Source organism: Mugil cephalus, chromosome 11 (assembly GCF_022458985.1).
Source record: "Mugil cephalus isolate CIBA_MC_2020 chromosome 11, CIBA_Mcephalus_1.1, whole genome shotgun sequence".
In the NCBI taxonomy this organism is placed as follows: domain Eukaryota; kingdom Metazoa; phylum Chordata; class Actinopteri; order Mugiliformes; family Mugilidae; genus Mugil; species Mugil cephalus.
This window is the reverse complement of record NC_061780.1, coordinates 11,437,604-11,451,698: the sequence shown is the minus strand read 5'-3', so window position 1 is coordinate 11,451,698 and position 14,095 is coordinate 11,437,604. Positions and strand designations below refer to the sequence as shown.

The window sequence follows — 14,095 nt, the reverse complement described above, 5'->3', positions numbered from 1 at the left end:
AGAGCTAACAAGAAACCAGAGGCTGATAAAGTCACCCCTACGTCTCCTGATACAAATAAGTAACAGGTCACAAGTTCCTTCACTTCTCTTCAGACTGAACAGCCACACATTCGCCTTTGCCTCACACATCAAACCAAAATGACAAGCGACAACGAAGTGGTGGACGGAGAAGACGGAAGTGTCGGGGAGAAACAGAAGGATGACAGGCCTAAATGGGACAATAAATGTCAGTATTTGCTAACCTGCATAGGCTTTGCTGTGGGACTTGGTAATGTGTGGAGGTTTCCATACTTGTGTCAAATCTACGGTGGAGGTTAGTAGATATTATTTACTATGGCTTTTGTCTGGCTTTTCACTTGGCTTCACCAAGGAAACATTTATTTACAGTTTTTTTTTCCTTTAGGTTGAGAAACAAAATTAAATTGTTCATTTAGTTACAGTAAATTTAGGTTCATTATACCAACAACATACACACAAAGAGAGACATGATGCAGATACTGTACTTTTGTGTTATACTTGTTTTCAATAATACATGAAATGAATTTCCAACTTCATCTCAGTGTTCACAACTGTATCACGTTGTTAATTGTATATACGGTCAAAACTGACTGAGATTTTAATACCATTCCCACACCCACATTTTAAAAGTTTAAAGCTTCTTTTTAATCTTTTTTTTTTTTTTTTTATCAGATTGTTATTGCGTCAAATGTCAACCTGGAAACATGCCTGAACACAGGAATTGTAATATGTCACATAATTCACATCAATGATTTAGGTAGAGATGTCAGTAATATGGTGACTCTGCTTGATTTACTTAAGCCAGTTCCTTCTTGGCTGTTATGGTACTTAATAGATGTTTAAATCTGAGACACTCTGTTACTACTACCCCATGCACAGTGGTGTATATGATATATGGTATTGTCAAAGGGTACACAGTTAGAGTATGTCGGATGTATTGTTTGATATGTGTGATAAAGTTCTGTCTGGTGATAATAAAATGTCCAGTGAACAAGAACTGAATGACCTCCGGCTGTAAATGCAATTTTTAAGGTGAAGGAAACTGCTCACGTCTGGCATTTATTATCAATTTCAGGGGCATTCCTGATTCCTTATGTCATTGCCTTGGTGTTCGAGGGACTTCCTCTGCTGCACATGGAACTGGCTGTTGGGCAGCGACTCCGCATGGGAAGTGTTGGAGTGTGGAATTCAATCTCACCATATCTGGGAGGTCTAGGTGAGAAGGTTTGGTGTCCACAAGCTTCATTTAGGATTGAAAAAGAAGGGTGAGGAGGAAGCTTTACCGCCACCTTCGATGTATGAATCTGTGTACACAGGTGTGAGTTCCATGATCGTTTCCTTCCTGGTTGGTCTCTTCTACAACATGATCTTGGCCTGGATCCTCTGGTACTTCTTCCACTCCTTTCAGAATCCGCTTCCCTGGAGGGACTGCCCCATAAACTTGAACCGGACAGGTAATTTTTACATCATGACGAGATAAATTAACAATAACCACTGAATAATAACCAAAGTAAAAAAAAAAAACATAAAGAGCTGCTCAATAACTGTGATATTAATCATCTCTTTGATAAAGGCTATGTTAAGGAATGTGAAGAGAGCTCAGCAGTGAATTACTTTTGGTATCGTGAAACACTGAACATAACACCAAACATCGAGACCAGTGGGTCCTTACAGTGGTGGCTCGTGTTGTGTCTTGCTTCTGCTTGGTGCGTCGTCTACATCTGCTTCATACGTGGTATTGAGACAATTGGAAAGGTAATTAATTAAACCATGTGGTGCTAATATATGTTTTTTTAATTATTTGTGTTTTTATCCACTGCCCAGACAAATGTTGGTACCATTAAAGTAACCTGGAACTTCTAAAAGACACACACATGCCTGTTGAATATGATATAATGTAAAATATGTAGTGAAGACAAAACGTTATGATGTCACAGTGAAACTGACCATTGACCTTTGACATAAAAGGACATTTAGTATTGTTAAAACCCTCTTTAACTTTAAGGCTCTTCACAACAGAAATGTACTGAAGAAAGTGTGAACGTAGTAAAATAATTTATTTGACATGACTTTCATTCAAACATTCTTCAACAGGCCATCTATGTCACAGCCACCTTCCCGTATCTTGTTCTTACCATTTTCTTAGTCAGGGCCTTGACTCTTCCTGGAGCAACAGATGGTTTAATATATCTCTTCACACCAAATGTAAGTCAGTTTCTTTCCTCAAATGATGTCATGACAAGATTTAGTGAGCGCAATCTGGTGCCTGACTACAATCAATCTTTTCATCTCAGTGGGAAATCCTGAAAAATCCTAAGGTCTGGCTTGACGCTGCTACTCAGATCTTTTTCTCTTTGTCTTTGGCCTTTGGGGGACTCATTGCTTTCTCCAGTTATAATCCTCAGAAGTGAGTTGTGCCTTTTATTCACACAAGAAACGTTGCATAATGTGCAAAGTTAAACATTTTGTTTTTGCAGGAATAACTGTCAGAGCGATGCCCTGATCGTTGGATGTGTCAACAGTTTCACGTCAATATATGCATCAATTCCTATTTTTGCCATCCTTGGGTTTAAAGCAAACGAAAACTACCTTAACTGTCAAAACTGGTATGTGCAATGGAGGCCATGAACAAATGTGACTATTGCATAAGAAATTGTCGGTGCATTTTTACGCTTTTACCTGGAATGCCAAGTGATATAATATATCACTCATTTTAGGAACATATTAAGTTTGACGAACGCGTTCAACATTGGGGATGAGAACATAACTCTTGAAAACTATCAAGACTGGTTCAACTATCTCAACACAACTGATCCCATGGAGGTTGAAAGCCTCCATCTAAAGACCTGCAATCTGCAGACGTTCTTGGAACAGGTTGGTATATTTGAAAAGATTTCTTTTTTTTTCTATGTTTGCATTTATGAGCACTTATTACGTCCTACCTTCAGAGCGTCTCAGGAACCGGACTGGCCTTCATATTGTTCACCGAGGCAGTGATACACATGCCAGGATCTCAGGTGTGGGCGATCCTCTTCTTTATCATGCTCTTCTGCCTGGGCCTGTCCTCCATGTTTGGAAACCTTGAGGGGGTCCTTACTCCTCTGTTGGACCTACACATGGTCCCACCTTGGCTTCCTAAGGAAATTTTCACAGGTATATCAACAGATCTTGTAATCACATTCTTGTAAGTAGCCTGGTTTCAACATTTGTTCTATTTTTCTTGTAGGCTTAATCTGCCTCACCTCCTTTACTGTGGCCCTCATCTTCACTTTGGGCTCCGGCAACTACTGGCTGGAGATTTTTAACAGCTATGTGGGATCCATGCCTCTGCTCATCATAGCCTTCTTCGAGATCACCGCTGTGGTATACATCTATGGAATTAACAGGTGATGTTGTAATTCATGCCATAACATTTTGAGTTACAGTGTATAGGAATGATTTGATAGATTGTTCCCATTTGCCCACAGGTTCAACGATGACATTGAATGGATGACAGGCCGGAGACCAAACATCTACTGGCAGGTGACGTGGCGTTTTATCAGCCCCGTCATGCTGCTGGTGGTTTTTGTGGCATACGTTGTGGTTGAGGCTGAGAAGCAACCGACATACAACACCTGGAACCCAGATTATGTAAGAAAGATTTCCCCACATCACAGTGCAGAATTAATCAAGTCTGACTCAAAGGGAAAACACTGACTTTTCAATCCATTACCCCCACAGGTGAACTTCCCTCTTGCAGATGTTCTGGATTATCCTCAGTGGGTTTTTGCCATCTGTGTGCTCCTATCTGTTCTTCCTGTCCTCTCAATTCCACTTGTGGCTTCATTCAGATTCATGGGATTCCTGAAGAATTACATCACGATGAGGCACAATCTAAATCCATACGCAGATGAACTTTGTAATGAGGAATTGTGAATTAAAAACATATATAAACTACGTAATCTCATTAATGATAAGGATAACCAGGGGTGTTAGTGTAGGGTTGTCTTCTATTCTTAGTTTCTTACCTATAATTGATGGGCCAGGAGTGTATTTTAGCCACCAAAATAAGCACTGTCGACTTGTCACACAGCATTTTCCAATGGGGAACTGAATTAATCAATGGCCTCTGTTGGATCTGAATAAATATCTTGCCCCTTCATGGCTGACATCACTGTGACGTCACGATGTTAACTGGAGGCAGAAGAGAGGGAAGCTTGAGGCGAACACCGTCACTTCAGATCATGAAAATGTCTTGTTGTATTTTTTGGTGCCAAAACAGAAAAATAAACAACACAAGTTTTATCACATACCAGCCACTGCCAGTCTAAACAACTCTGGTTTGGGTTTGGCTTTAGCGATTAAAAGAAAGGATTGGAGTGAGAAAATAAACAACGCGCATACTAATCAGATAAGATTAATATGAAATGCATTATCAGTTTCAGCCTGGATAACATTATGGGTTAGAATAAATAATGACTGAAATTACTTTAAGTTTATACTTATTTAGGGGATTCTTGTTACACTGTAATGCTAATGCTAACCACTAGGTAATGTAACATTAGCTGCGGGTTTCAGAGAAGTCCAAGCAGAAGCTGCATTTGCTACATTACCCGAATCCTCAGTGGATCCACTTACTTCTGGTAATATCTTAGAGAGACTTAACTTGATTAAGACAGACCAGACTTCATCTCCTCCGTGTCCTCCTGTGGTCAAATCGTCCATCCAGTGAGTGAGAGTGTAGGGTTCGGTAGATGTAGTCCCATCAGTCAAAGTCAACTTTTAAAAATAAAACTCACGGTCACAGAGAATCAGTGTATTAGTATATTCTCTAGAATATGTGTTTTTCTTGTCCATTCGTACCAAAACAGTCCATTGAAATATGGTAACCACGGTTTACAAGCTATAATGTCTGAGATGTTTGGCATCCAGTTAAGCCCCGCCCCTCAAAAACGTCACATTGTTTACAGACCGTGAAGGGGCCTATACAGGCTTCAGTTTTGATGTTATTAACTTCAGTGGTGGTACTCCATTATTTTCTTACCTAATCTATCGATAAGCATACCATTTTATCCCACTTCAAGGAAACCTAACTATCCTTTTAACAACTAAATGATTACTTTATCATTTTCCTATCGATTTTATGGTGTAAATTACATCACTTTGCATAACATGCACGCATAACGTCCATATATTTTCTAAATGAAAACATTCATTTTGTCATAATTCACACAAGTGGATTCATACAAGCGAAGGAAATGCAGACACTCTCAGGCTGAGCAAATCAACGCAGGACTATATCCCCGAGAAAAAATACAGATAAGCAAAGCCTGGAACTGATTATGAAGTTTGTGTTATTATTTGATTAAAGGAAGACAACAGTTAATTTCCTGTGTTGATGTTTCGTGAACAAGTGGAGTGCGATGGATGAATTGTCTGAATGTTTTGTGATAAGCACATTATTAATTTTCAAAAAAAAAAAGTTATTTATTGTAAATCACATTTGTCTGGGGACAATGTTTACTATGTATATTATAAGCAACTATTTTCTTTCTTCTTGCTGCTAACGAGTGAAGTAGTATGATGTGTCCTCAATGTAACCTTTTTTTTTTCCTTTTACACGTCAACAGTGAATGTGGGTGTATGACAGTAGTGGGACTGTGCTTGTGGGAGTGGGAGTGAGGATGCATGCATGTGCTCACGGACTGTGTCCGTGTATGCGTGTGTGTATTTTCGGTTATACGCAGTTACGCAGTTGTCTTTTTTTGTGGTGTGGGTGGACAGTGATATTGTCCCCGGAGCGTCACGTGCTTTGGAATATGCTGGCTGCCTTTGTTGCCTCTCTGCCTGTTCTGCTTTTCTGGCACTTTCATACAATGGTGCACTTGAACACTGTGATGTTATTAAGCCTTTCAAACTACTACTACAGCCTGAATTCCAGCTCTCAGGAAAGACTAGCATCCTAATGTAGGATACATGGCACAAGATACACCATCCAGGAACAACAGCAAGGACTGAGTGCAACATCCGAACAAAGGTGACAGCTGACGCTTCGTTGACTTATTTCCACTTTAATTGATGTTAGAGAGTGCACTCATAGAGCTAGATGAGGTTACATGCTAATGCTATTTTCAGTGTTGCTAGTTCTACTTCCAAACTGACAGAGGCTATATTTCTAACACTTGATTATTTATGACTCCTGTATATCTGAAAAGAAATTTCCATGATTCTATTTGTAAGTGGCATACTTAATGATACAGAGCAAAGGTTACAGCAGTGTGTTGAGTTCAAAAGGACACGGTGTTCAAACAGTTATGTATGTAACTATCACAGTAGTGCCAAACGTTTTTTTTTTTTTTTTTTTTTTGCAATAATGAGACTTGATATGCGACAAGTTCACCGTGTTTTTTTTTTTTTTTGTCTGTAATTTTTTACTAGATAATGTCGCAGAGAGCAGACGCCTCCCGGTGTGGCGGGATTGTGGTCGAGTTTGAGGCTGACGACATCAGGGATGCAAGAGCTAAAAAAGCTAGGAGTATACCAGGTGACCTTTAAATCTAGCTGTTCCATTAGTGGAATGTATTTGTGGCGTATATGTAACTGATTTGGTTCTCGTGCATTTCTTCCTTGTAAGGTTCAGCTCTTATCTACCTCAAGGGTCCCAAGTTTCTCATCTATGTCAGTGGGGCATTGTCAATGTGGGTAAGAATCATTTGGAGCAATAGATAAGGCATCGCAACGGAAATAACTGCGAGGTAGTCTGCTAACTGTGAACTGTGTGGCAGCATACTCATGGCCCCTTCCCTGGCAGCACGTAACGATTTCATCTTGCGTTAAACAGGGTGACCGCATGTGGCACTTTGCAATTTCTGTCTTCCTGATTGAGCTGTACGGCCGTAACCTGCTGTTGACTGCAGTGTTTGGATTGGTAGTGGCTGGGTCAGTGCTCCTGCTTGGGGCTTTGATTGGAGACTGGGTTGATCGCAATCCTAGGAATAAAGGTATGCGCAAGAAATTTCGCACCCATTTGAAAAATCTGAGCGTGCATCATGATACAGAAGAGCAGCATAGACCAGAGGATTTCAATCTTGGTCCAAGACATATGCCGGTCTCCTATCCCACTAGGTGGTAAATTCCATTGGCCCGATGTCTCAAGTGTAAATCAGTGCCTGATTTGATAGGTAGACTCATCCAGCAGGACTCAAGGCACAATGTTCACAGCCGCTGACTCATATCTGTCACGGCTAGTGTTGATTTATTCAGTATACCATGTATGTCTTAAAGTCTGAAACTGTTTTTTCCATCTTCTATTTTAGTCGCACATGCATCTCTTTTCATTCAGAACATCTCAGTGACAGTATGTAGCATTGTGCTCATGTTGGTGTTCTCATATAAGCAAAGGATTGAACAGATCTGGGATGGGTGGCTTACTGTGAGTATACACCTCATATTTTGTACCATATTGATCTGTAAAGTCAACACTGTTTATTGCTCAGAAGAAGAGTTTTTGCCGCAGTTGTTCCCTCTGTCATGTGTCCCTGTTGTCTCTGCTTCTGAGCTTCTCTGTGCTGTCATAGTAACATGTTGCATCGCAAAACTCACACAAGGTGGTTTGTTATACGGTGGTGATCGTCCTGGCAGATGTGGCAAACCTTGCAAGCACAGCACTGACCATCGCCATTCAGAGGGATTGGATTGTGGTTATCACGGGCTACAACCGAGGTCACCTAGCTGGTGAGGGTTTGTACTCCCATGTTTGACACAAGCTTGTATGTATATATATGTGTGTATATGTATGTATTAACATGTTTCTGCACTAGCTTTAAGTCCTCTAGTGGACACCCGCTAATCTCTGCGTGTTTCATCCACACAAAAAGGAATGAATGCAACCATGAGGCGGATAGATCAGGTGACTAACATCCTGGCCCCACTGGCAGTGGGACAGGTCATGACCCTGGCCTCCAATGTAGTTGGCTGCGGCTTCATCCTGGGCTGGAACCTTGTGTCTCTCATTGTGGAGTTCTTCTTCTTGTCACGGGTGTACCGCATCGTCCCTGCTCTTTCAGTGAAACCACCAGCGCTAGAGGAGGATCAGGCATACCTGCAGAGGACAGAGGGGCAAAGGTCAGAAGGTATGGACTGACACAGGGGCTTCTAAACTTTCCCTTCCTCCCAGTGTTTTTAAACTGTGATGCTACACATGCTAACTGGCCTTGTATATGTAAAAAAGTAACGTGTAATGTGTGAAACCAGTGGTTCGTTAGGTAGGACTGGGCAGTAGTCACCTTTAAGGGTAATAATGTATTGAGATTTGAAAACAAGCTTTTCTTGAATTGTAAAATTATTTTACTAATACTATACTACTAATACTACTAATATTACTAGCAATGCAGGACAATTACATTAAAAGGAATACAGGCATTGAGGTCCAAAGCTAAGTTGAAGCATAAATTACTCAAAAATGACTTGTTTGTGAACAGAACAACTGGACTGCCAGAGTCCAGAAAGATTGAGCATCCCATTCATTGCTTGCATAGATGAGTGCAGATGGGCTGTATTTGAGAGATGATGATGATGAGTCTAATGTGACATTATTAGACCTGATGTACAGAATTGATGGATGCCATTTGTGTTTTGTATTAGGGGAATCCACTGTTGGTCGGCCTCAACCTATAACAGAGGGCAACTGCAACTCCAGTGCACCCCTAACAGAAATCACCAACCTGCCGCTGTGTTTCCGGAGGTTTCGCTGGCTTGTGAGCACCTGTAAGGAAGGCTGGAGGGCCTACTATCGCCAGCCCGTCTTCCTTGCAGGAATGGGTTTGGCTTTCCTCTACACCACAGTCTTGGGGTTTGACTGCATCACCACCGGCTATGCCTATACTCAGGGCATAAGCGGATCTCTACTCAGTTTGCTGATGGGCGTGTCAGCTATCACAGGTTTGATGGGCACCGTGATGTTCACCAGACTCAGGAAGACCTATGGCCTGGTTAACACGGGTATCATCTCAAGCTGCCTCCACCTGGGCTGCTTGCTGCTGTGTGTGTGCTCTGTGTTTGCCCCGGGCAGCCCCATGGATCTTAGCCTGCTGATGCCCTACATTTACGCCAATTCCTCTGCTGAGCTTGGAGGGATGGCGAGCCAAAGGCAAAAACACACCTATCCTCTGACAGGAGGAAGCAATCAGCCGCTGCTGCCCGACCGTTCCTCCATCCACTGGACCAACAACACTGTGCTTTTTGACAATGTGCCCTCTGGCACGGCACCAGAATCTTACTTATCTATTATCCTGCTGTTCTTGGGGGTCATCACAGCACGCATTGGTGAGTTGACATCCAAAGATGACTTCACTTAACATTATCATTTATATTCTGATATATATTATACTGTCAACTACAGAGCCTCACCCACACATTAGCATGGAAGATAGTACCAGACAATAATGACTTATTATGGACTTAGTGCAAATATATGTTGGGCAAAGACAGATTTACAATTTTTTTGTGGTAAGTTAAGAAACAGTGGTTATAACTGTAAAATGTCCTTCTACGTATATGACACTTGCTAGCGTCAACTGCTACATGAGTACCTAGCTTTTACAGATACTGACTTAATGGCGACTGTTTCAGGTCTCTGGTCCTTCGACCTAACTGTGACCCAACTTCTACAAGAGAACATCTGCGAGTCAGAGAGAGGAGTGGTGAATGGGGTACAGAGCTCCATGAATTACCTCATGGATCTGCTGCACTTCATCATGGTGATCTCCGCTCCACAGCCACAACACTTTGGCATCCTGGTCATCATTTCTGTATTATTCATCACCACCGGGCACACTATGTACTTCCTGTATGCGCATAAAGCCAAGAGAAAACGCCGCCACGACACATAGGGAGCAGGCATGCCTTACGCATCCAGGCACGAGATGCAAATCAGCACTGAATCCTTCTCTGCACCTGTGAGATGAATGTCTCCCTCCTGACCCTTCAGCAATCTCATTGCAACACTCTGCTCCTGACTTAGCCATTCATTTCAGCACAACACAGCCAGTGCCTGCAAGTCCCACCTCGGTTGCTTTCTTCCTGCAGAGCCATGTGCCGCAGCAGCATACAAGAACTCAGGTGAAGTAGAGTGGGAGTCAAGCTCTCCCTCCTAGTACATAAATTGAGGTGGCTACGATTAATGCAGCAGCGATGCCTCCAGGAGAAATATCCTTAATCCCATGTACAACGTGACATAACGGCTGACATGGGCCAGAAAACTAGCAAAGGCCTTTGTACACTACAAACAGGTCTGTTAACTTACCCAGCTTTTTGGATGGATGGATGGATGGATGGATGGATGGATGGATGGATGGATGGATGGATGGATGGATGGATGGATGGATGGACTGTTCTTACCTCCACTCAGCAAAGAACTGATGTGCGAGGAAAAACCTACATCAAAATAAAGACAAGCTGAAACAGTACTTTCACAAGTGGCATCGATGTTACTGATCCGTCCACTTGGAAATATTCCAGGATGTCCAAAAAGGAACATAAAGGGAACTCGATGTGACATTGTTTGATTAAATGAATCAGAAAGGCAGCCCCCCCTTTTAATGGACAGAAGTGTAAGGACAAAATATTTCCTTCCCCTGGTTTGTTTCTCTGTGGATGAATCAACCAACACTTGCCTTTCTTCTATGCATGTAAACCTGGCTAATAGGTCACAGCAACAGAAACTTTATTCAAACTATAATACAAACTATTTTATTCTAATTGCTTGTGTACTTAGATACATTTTCCCAACTTTCTTTCCTTCCCATATAAGAGTGATATTATTAGTTTTAGAGAAATCTAAGAGGAAACAGATCTTTATTTTGTGACACGTTTGAAATCAGCGCTAGCTATTTGTTAATAGCAAATGTTGGCTATTGGCAGTATTGTTTTACACTTTGCTTTATTCTTTTGTAGTTCTGATGAACTAAACATTACCTTACCTCAATTAAGAACACTGAATACAACTTGGGAATTACTCTCAACTACTGTATGTTTTCATATCTCATTCATGTACAGTGGAAATAACCTAGAAGTTTAAGCTTTCGTCATACAACCAGCATCACATTTCAATATATTTGTATACTTTTCCTGTAACATTTCTTTATTCTATGTTGTCCTTATTTTTAAGACTGATATTTATGATAATAAAGATGACTGAAGAGGATATTTTGGTATTTATATGTATTTTTTTTCATTCCTTTCTTATATTTTCTTTGTTCATTGCTCAGTTGATCCAAATTTTGTGATGAGGTGTTTGATCGAGGCAGCTGTGGATGCAATTGGGGTTCGAATCAGTGATCGCACGGTCCTATTTTAACCACTAGTGTACACATGCCTCACATTAGAATAAACTACTGCAGTACCTCTCCATGGAAATCTGAAGAAAAACAAGAAAAATTAAAGAGCTAAACATATTAAACCACTCTGATTTCTTCAAAAGTAACCCAAATACACTGTACAGGAAGTATTCATCCCACTGTCAATGGGAGATTTTGTCCTCTTCTGTAACAGCCTGTAACTTGAATTCAACCTTCAGAAGTTCACCTTAGCACTGGTTCCAGTTTGCGGTCTCTCCCTCTGACACATGACTTTACAAATTGCCGCCTTGTTACATCCTGGAACTTAACAGAGATTTTGCCGCCGACTTCATTCAATTACATTTTTACAGACAGCCAGCCTGTCTGTAAAAAGGTTTAAACAAACAAGTTGTATAAAGAGCTTACATGACTTGGGCACAGCGCCACATGTCTAGTAAGTTCATCTTGAGTCAGAATCCAGGTTAAGCGCCAAGCTGTAAAATGGGAACAACTGCCAGAAGACCATTTCACGAAACGTGACCGGTGTAACCAAGTCACAGCCGGAGCGCACGGTCATATGTAAATGTAATGGCTTTAGGTGACCAGGAGAGGTCAACATCCCCTCACCATGCCAGCACCCCATAGGGAGGACTCAATCTTGACGCCGTGTCTGGATTGTAAGGCTTTCTATAAATTCTCAACGCTACATCATTTTAGAGGGTGAAACCATTACCCTAATAGCATCCCAGAGGACAGAACCTGAGGACAGTGTGGTGTGGAAAGGATACACACAGAGGTAACATTCATTACAACTCACTCAAAGTAAAGGAAAAAGGAAAAGATCCAACCCCGGAGATCTTGGAAATCCAGTCTCAAGATATTCCCATCAGCAAAATACAGTAGCACTTTTATGCAAGACTGAATATCTAACTGGATATTTAAATTCAACACATTATACATAGAAGCCACCCCCCTGCAGCATTTCACTGTCTATATATTACGTCTCATGTGTGGACGATGTTCAAAACCACAGATAATAACGTACCAAGTTGGAAACGTCTCTCTCTGTTGTCTTCTGAATAACATACACAAAACTGGCCCTAGCTACCCAATTGCAAGTCATTTTCTGTATGGGTTAGAACACCGCCCCCATAATGAAATCCAATTGGCGCATTACCAGATTCATGTTCTGTTAAGAATTCGGTGTGGCTGCAGGTTAATTCAATACAAGAAACAGAACAGAGAAATAATCGGTATCTGCAAAGCCAGCCAGCAGGATAGTCAAAAGGTTTCCAATACACGACACGCGATAATGACCACCAGTATTTGCGACCTCTGGCCTAATTCACAGCCCACGGTTTTGACTTGGCACAGGTTCATTAGACGCAGCTCAGTTCCAGTGACAGTGAACAACAACGCACAAATGCAGCCTGCAGCCAAAATGAGTACACCAAATTAAGGTTGTGATGTCTCCATCACAATCACTGGCAGTGTGTAGTTGTCTTGGTAATGTACAGAAGGAATAGAAAGGATGGGAAAGGCAAGGAAAATCTGCTGTTGGAGTGACCAGTAAAAACCACTGGAGACCTCATAAATAGTTTGAGAATAAATAGGTTCAAGTTAATACGTTTCAGAATTTTAAATTTTTACCAAAGTAAGAAAACATCTAGTCATGGCAACAGCTGCATCAAAAAAGCAGAGTGTACCAATCTGCCATAACTTTATGACCATCTATACTCACTATCTCGTTATCATGGCACCGGTCAGTGGGTGGAATATATATTGCACAAGTGCACTTTTAGAAAAGGTTTCAGACAGTTTTGACAGGGGTTATATTGGACGGGGTGAGGGAGTCTCCGAAGCAGCAGCGCTTCCCGTTCCCGCAGTGCACCTATCAAAAGTAGTTTAAGGCAGGAAAAGTGCTGAAAAAGCACTGTGTTGGCAGGTTATAGAACAGATAAGCATCTGGACCTGAAACTGCTGAAAATGTAAATTCGTGTGATCATGTGGATGTGTGGGTGCTCAGTGTGCGGCACCGTTCAGGTGGTGATAGTATGAAGGTGTCAGCCCATGTGAAAGCCAGGACCCAGGTTTCCCAGAACAACGTTACATCTTAATGAGATCATCAGTGTTATTCACTTCACCGGCTGGTGGTTTTTTATCTGACTCCCTTTAAAATGCAGAAAACATAAATTACACTCGCACGCCTCATAAACTGCGTCTTAATGCCATTGTTTTACGATGTTTGATATCTGAGATTGTGCCGCTGTTGAATGTTCTCGAGTGGGTACTTTTCTGAGAGGGGATTCTGTAACAAGCACACGAGAGTTTCATCACTTTCTTTTTCTCTCGGAGCCCTGCGGGGCCCAGAAAAGGCAGAGCACCCTCCTCGGCTGTCGCGGTAGTCCCCGGTTAAAGACAACAGCAGTAGGGCATGCTCGCTAACAAGTCTGGCTGTAGGCATTCTCACTTTGTAATTAATTTACTTGAGAAACTGGGTCAGTGGTAGCATATTAAAGCTAGATATTTCCTCCTGGCTTTGTCTCACTGAGGAATGCTCGCTTTTGTTCCAGTAATGAAATCTAGAAGAAAGCACAGGGATTAGTTTTGGTAAAAATCTGGATGCGGTCAAATGAGCCGGGCTCCAATAACCAGTCCCAACACGCAATCTTACTGGTTAGCAGTGCCAAAAAAGACCACAGAGGAATGGCTGGGTTCACCCTCACATGAAAGAGAAGCACCACCTAGACATGGGGACCTTT

General features: G+C 41.7%; 2 protein-coding genes across 2 annotated transcripts; both read left to right on the top strand.

Moving 5' to 3' along the window:
- Window positions 1-120: 120 nt before the first annotated feature.
- LOC125016462 (sodium-dependent neutral amino acid transporter B(0)AT3-like) lies at window positions 121-4,694 on the top strand. Its single transcript, XM_047598967.1, has 12 exons — window positions 121-313; window positions 1,094-1,234; window positions 1,335-1,472; window positions 1,592-1,773; window positions 2,113-2,223; window positions 2,313-2,425; window positions 2,496-2,624; window positions 2,736-2,892; window positions 2,967-3,171; window positions 3,245-3,404; window positions 3,486-3,648; window positions 3,739-4,694. Exons 1-12 carry the CDS (start codon window positions 139-141, stop codon window positions 3,931-3,933), a joined length of 1,869 nt encoding a protein of 622 aa, XP_047454923.1. The 5' UTR covers window positions 121-138; the 3' UTR covers window positions 3,934-4,694.
- Window positions 4,695-5,783: 1,089 nt separating this feature from the next.
- Window positions 5,784-11,125, top strand: si:ch211-254p10.2 (solute carrier family 40 member 1). Its single transcript, XM_047598987.1, has 9 exons — window positions 5,784-6,034; window positions 6,436-6,541; window positions 6,632-6,699; window positions 6,839-6,998; window positions 7,314-7,429; window positions 7,605-7,731; window positions 7,875-8,129; window positions 8,641-9,321; window positions 9,628-11,125. The coding sequence occupies exons 2-9, from the start codon at window positions 6,439-6,441 to the stop codon at window positions 9,885-9,887; spliced, it is 1,770 nt and encodes a 589-aa protein (XP_047454943.1). The 5' UTR covers window positions 5,784-6,034; window positions 6,436-6,438; the 3' UTR covers window positions 9,888-11,125.
- Window positions 11,126-14,095: the final 2,970 nt, after the last annotated feature.

Excerpts from the sequence above, each read along its gene's own strand:
- LOC125016462 (XM_047598967.1), top strand. The coding sequence starts at position 139 with ATGACAAGCGACAACGAAGTGGTGGACGGAGAAGACGGAAGTGTCGGG. Across the intron at positions 1,235-1,334 it reads ACCATATCTGGGAGGTCTAG|GTGTGAGTTCCATGATCGTT; the intron begins GTGAGAAGGTTT and ends CTGTGTACACAG. Across the intron at positions 2,224-2,312 it reads TATATCTCTTCACACCAAAT|TGGGAAATCCTGAAAAATCC; the intron begins GTAAGTCAGTTT and ends TTTTCATCTCAG.
- si:ch211-254p10.2 (XM_047598987.1), top strand. The coding sequence starts at position 6,439 with ATGTCGCAGAGAGCAGACGCCTCCCGGTGTGGCGGGATTGTGGTCGAG. Across the intron at positions 6,542-6,631 it reads AAAAGCTAGGAGTATACCAG|GTTCAGCTCTTATCTACCTC; the intron begins GTGACCTTTAAA and ends CTTCCTTGTAAG. Across the intron at positions 9,322-9,627 it reads GGTCATCACAGCACGCATTG|GTCTCTGGTCCTTCGACCTA; the intron begins GTGAGTTGACAT and ends CGACTGTTTCAG.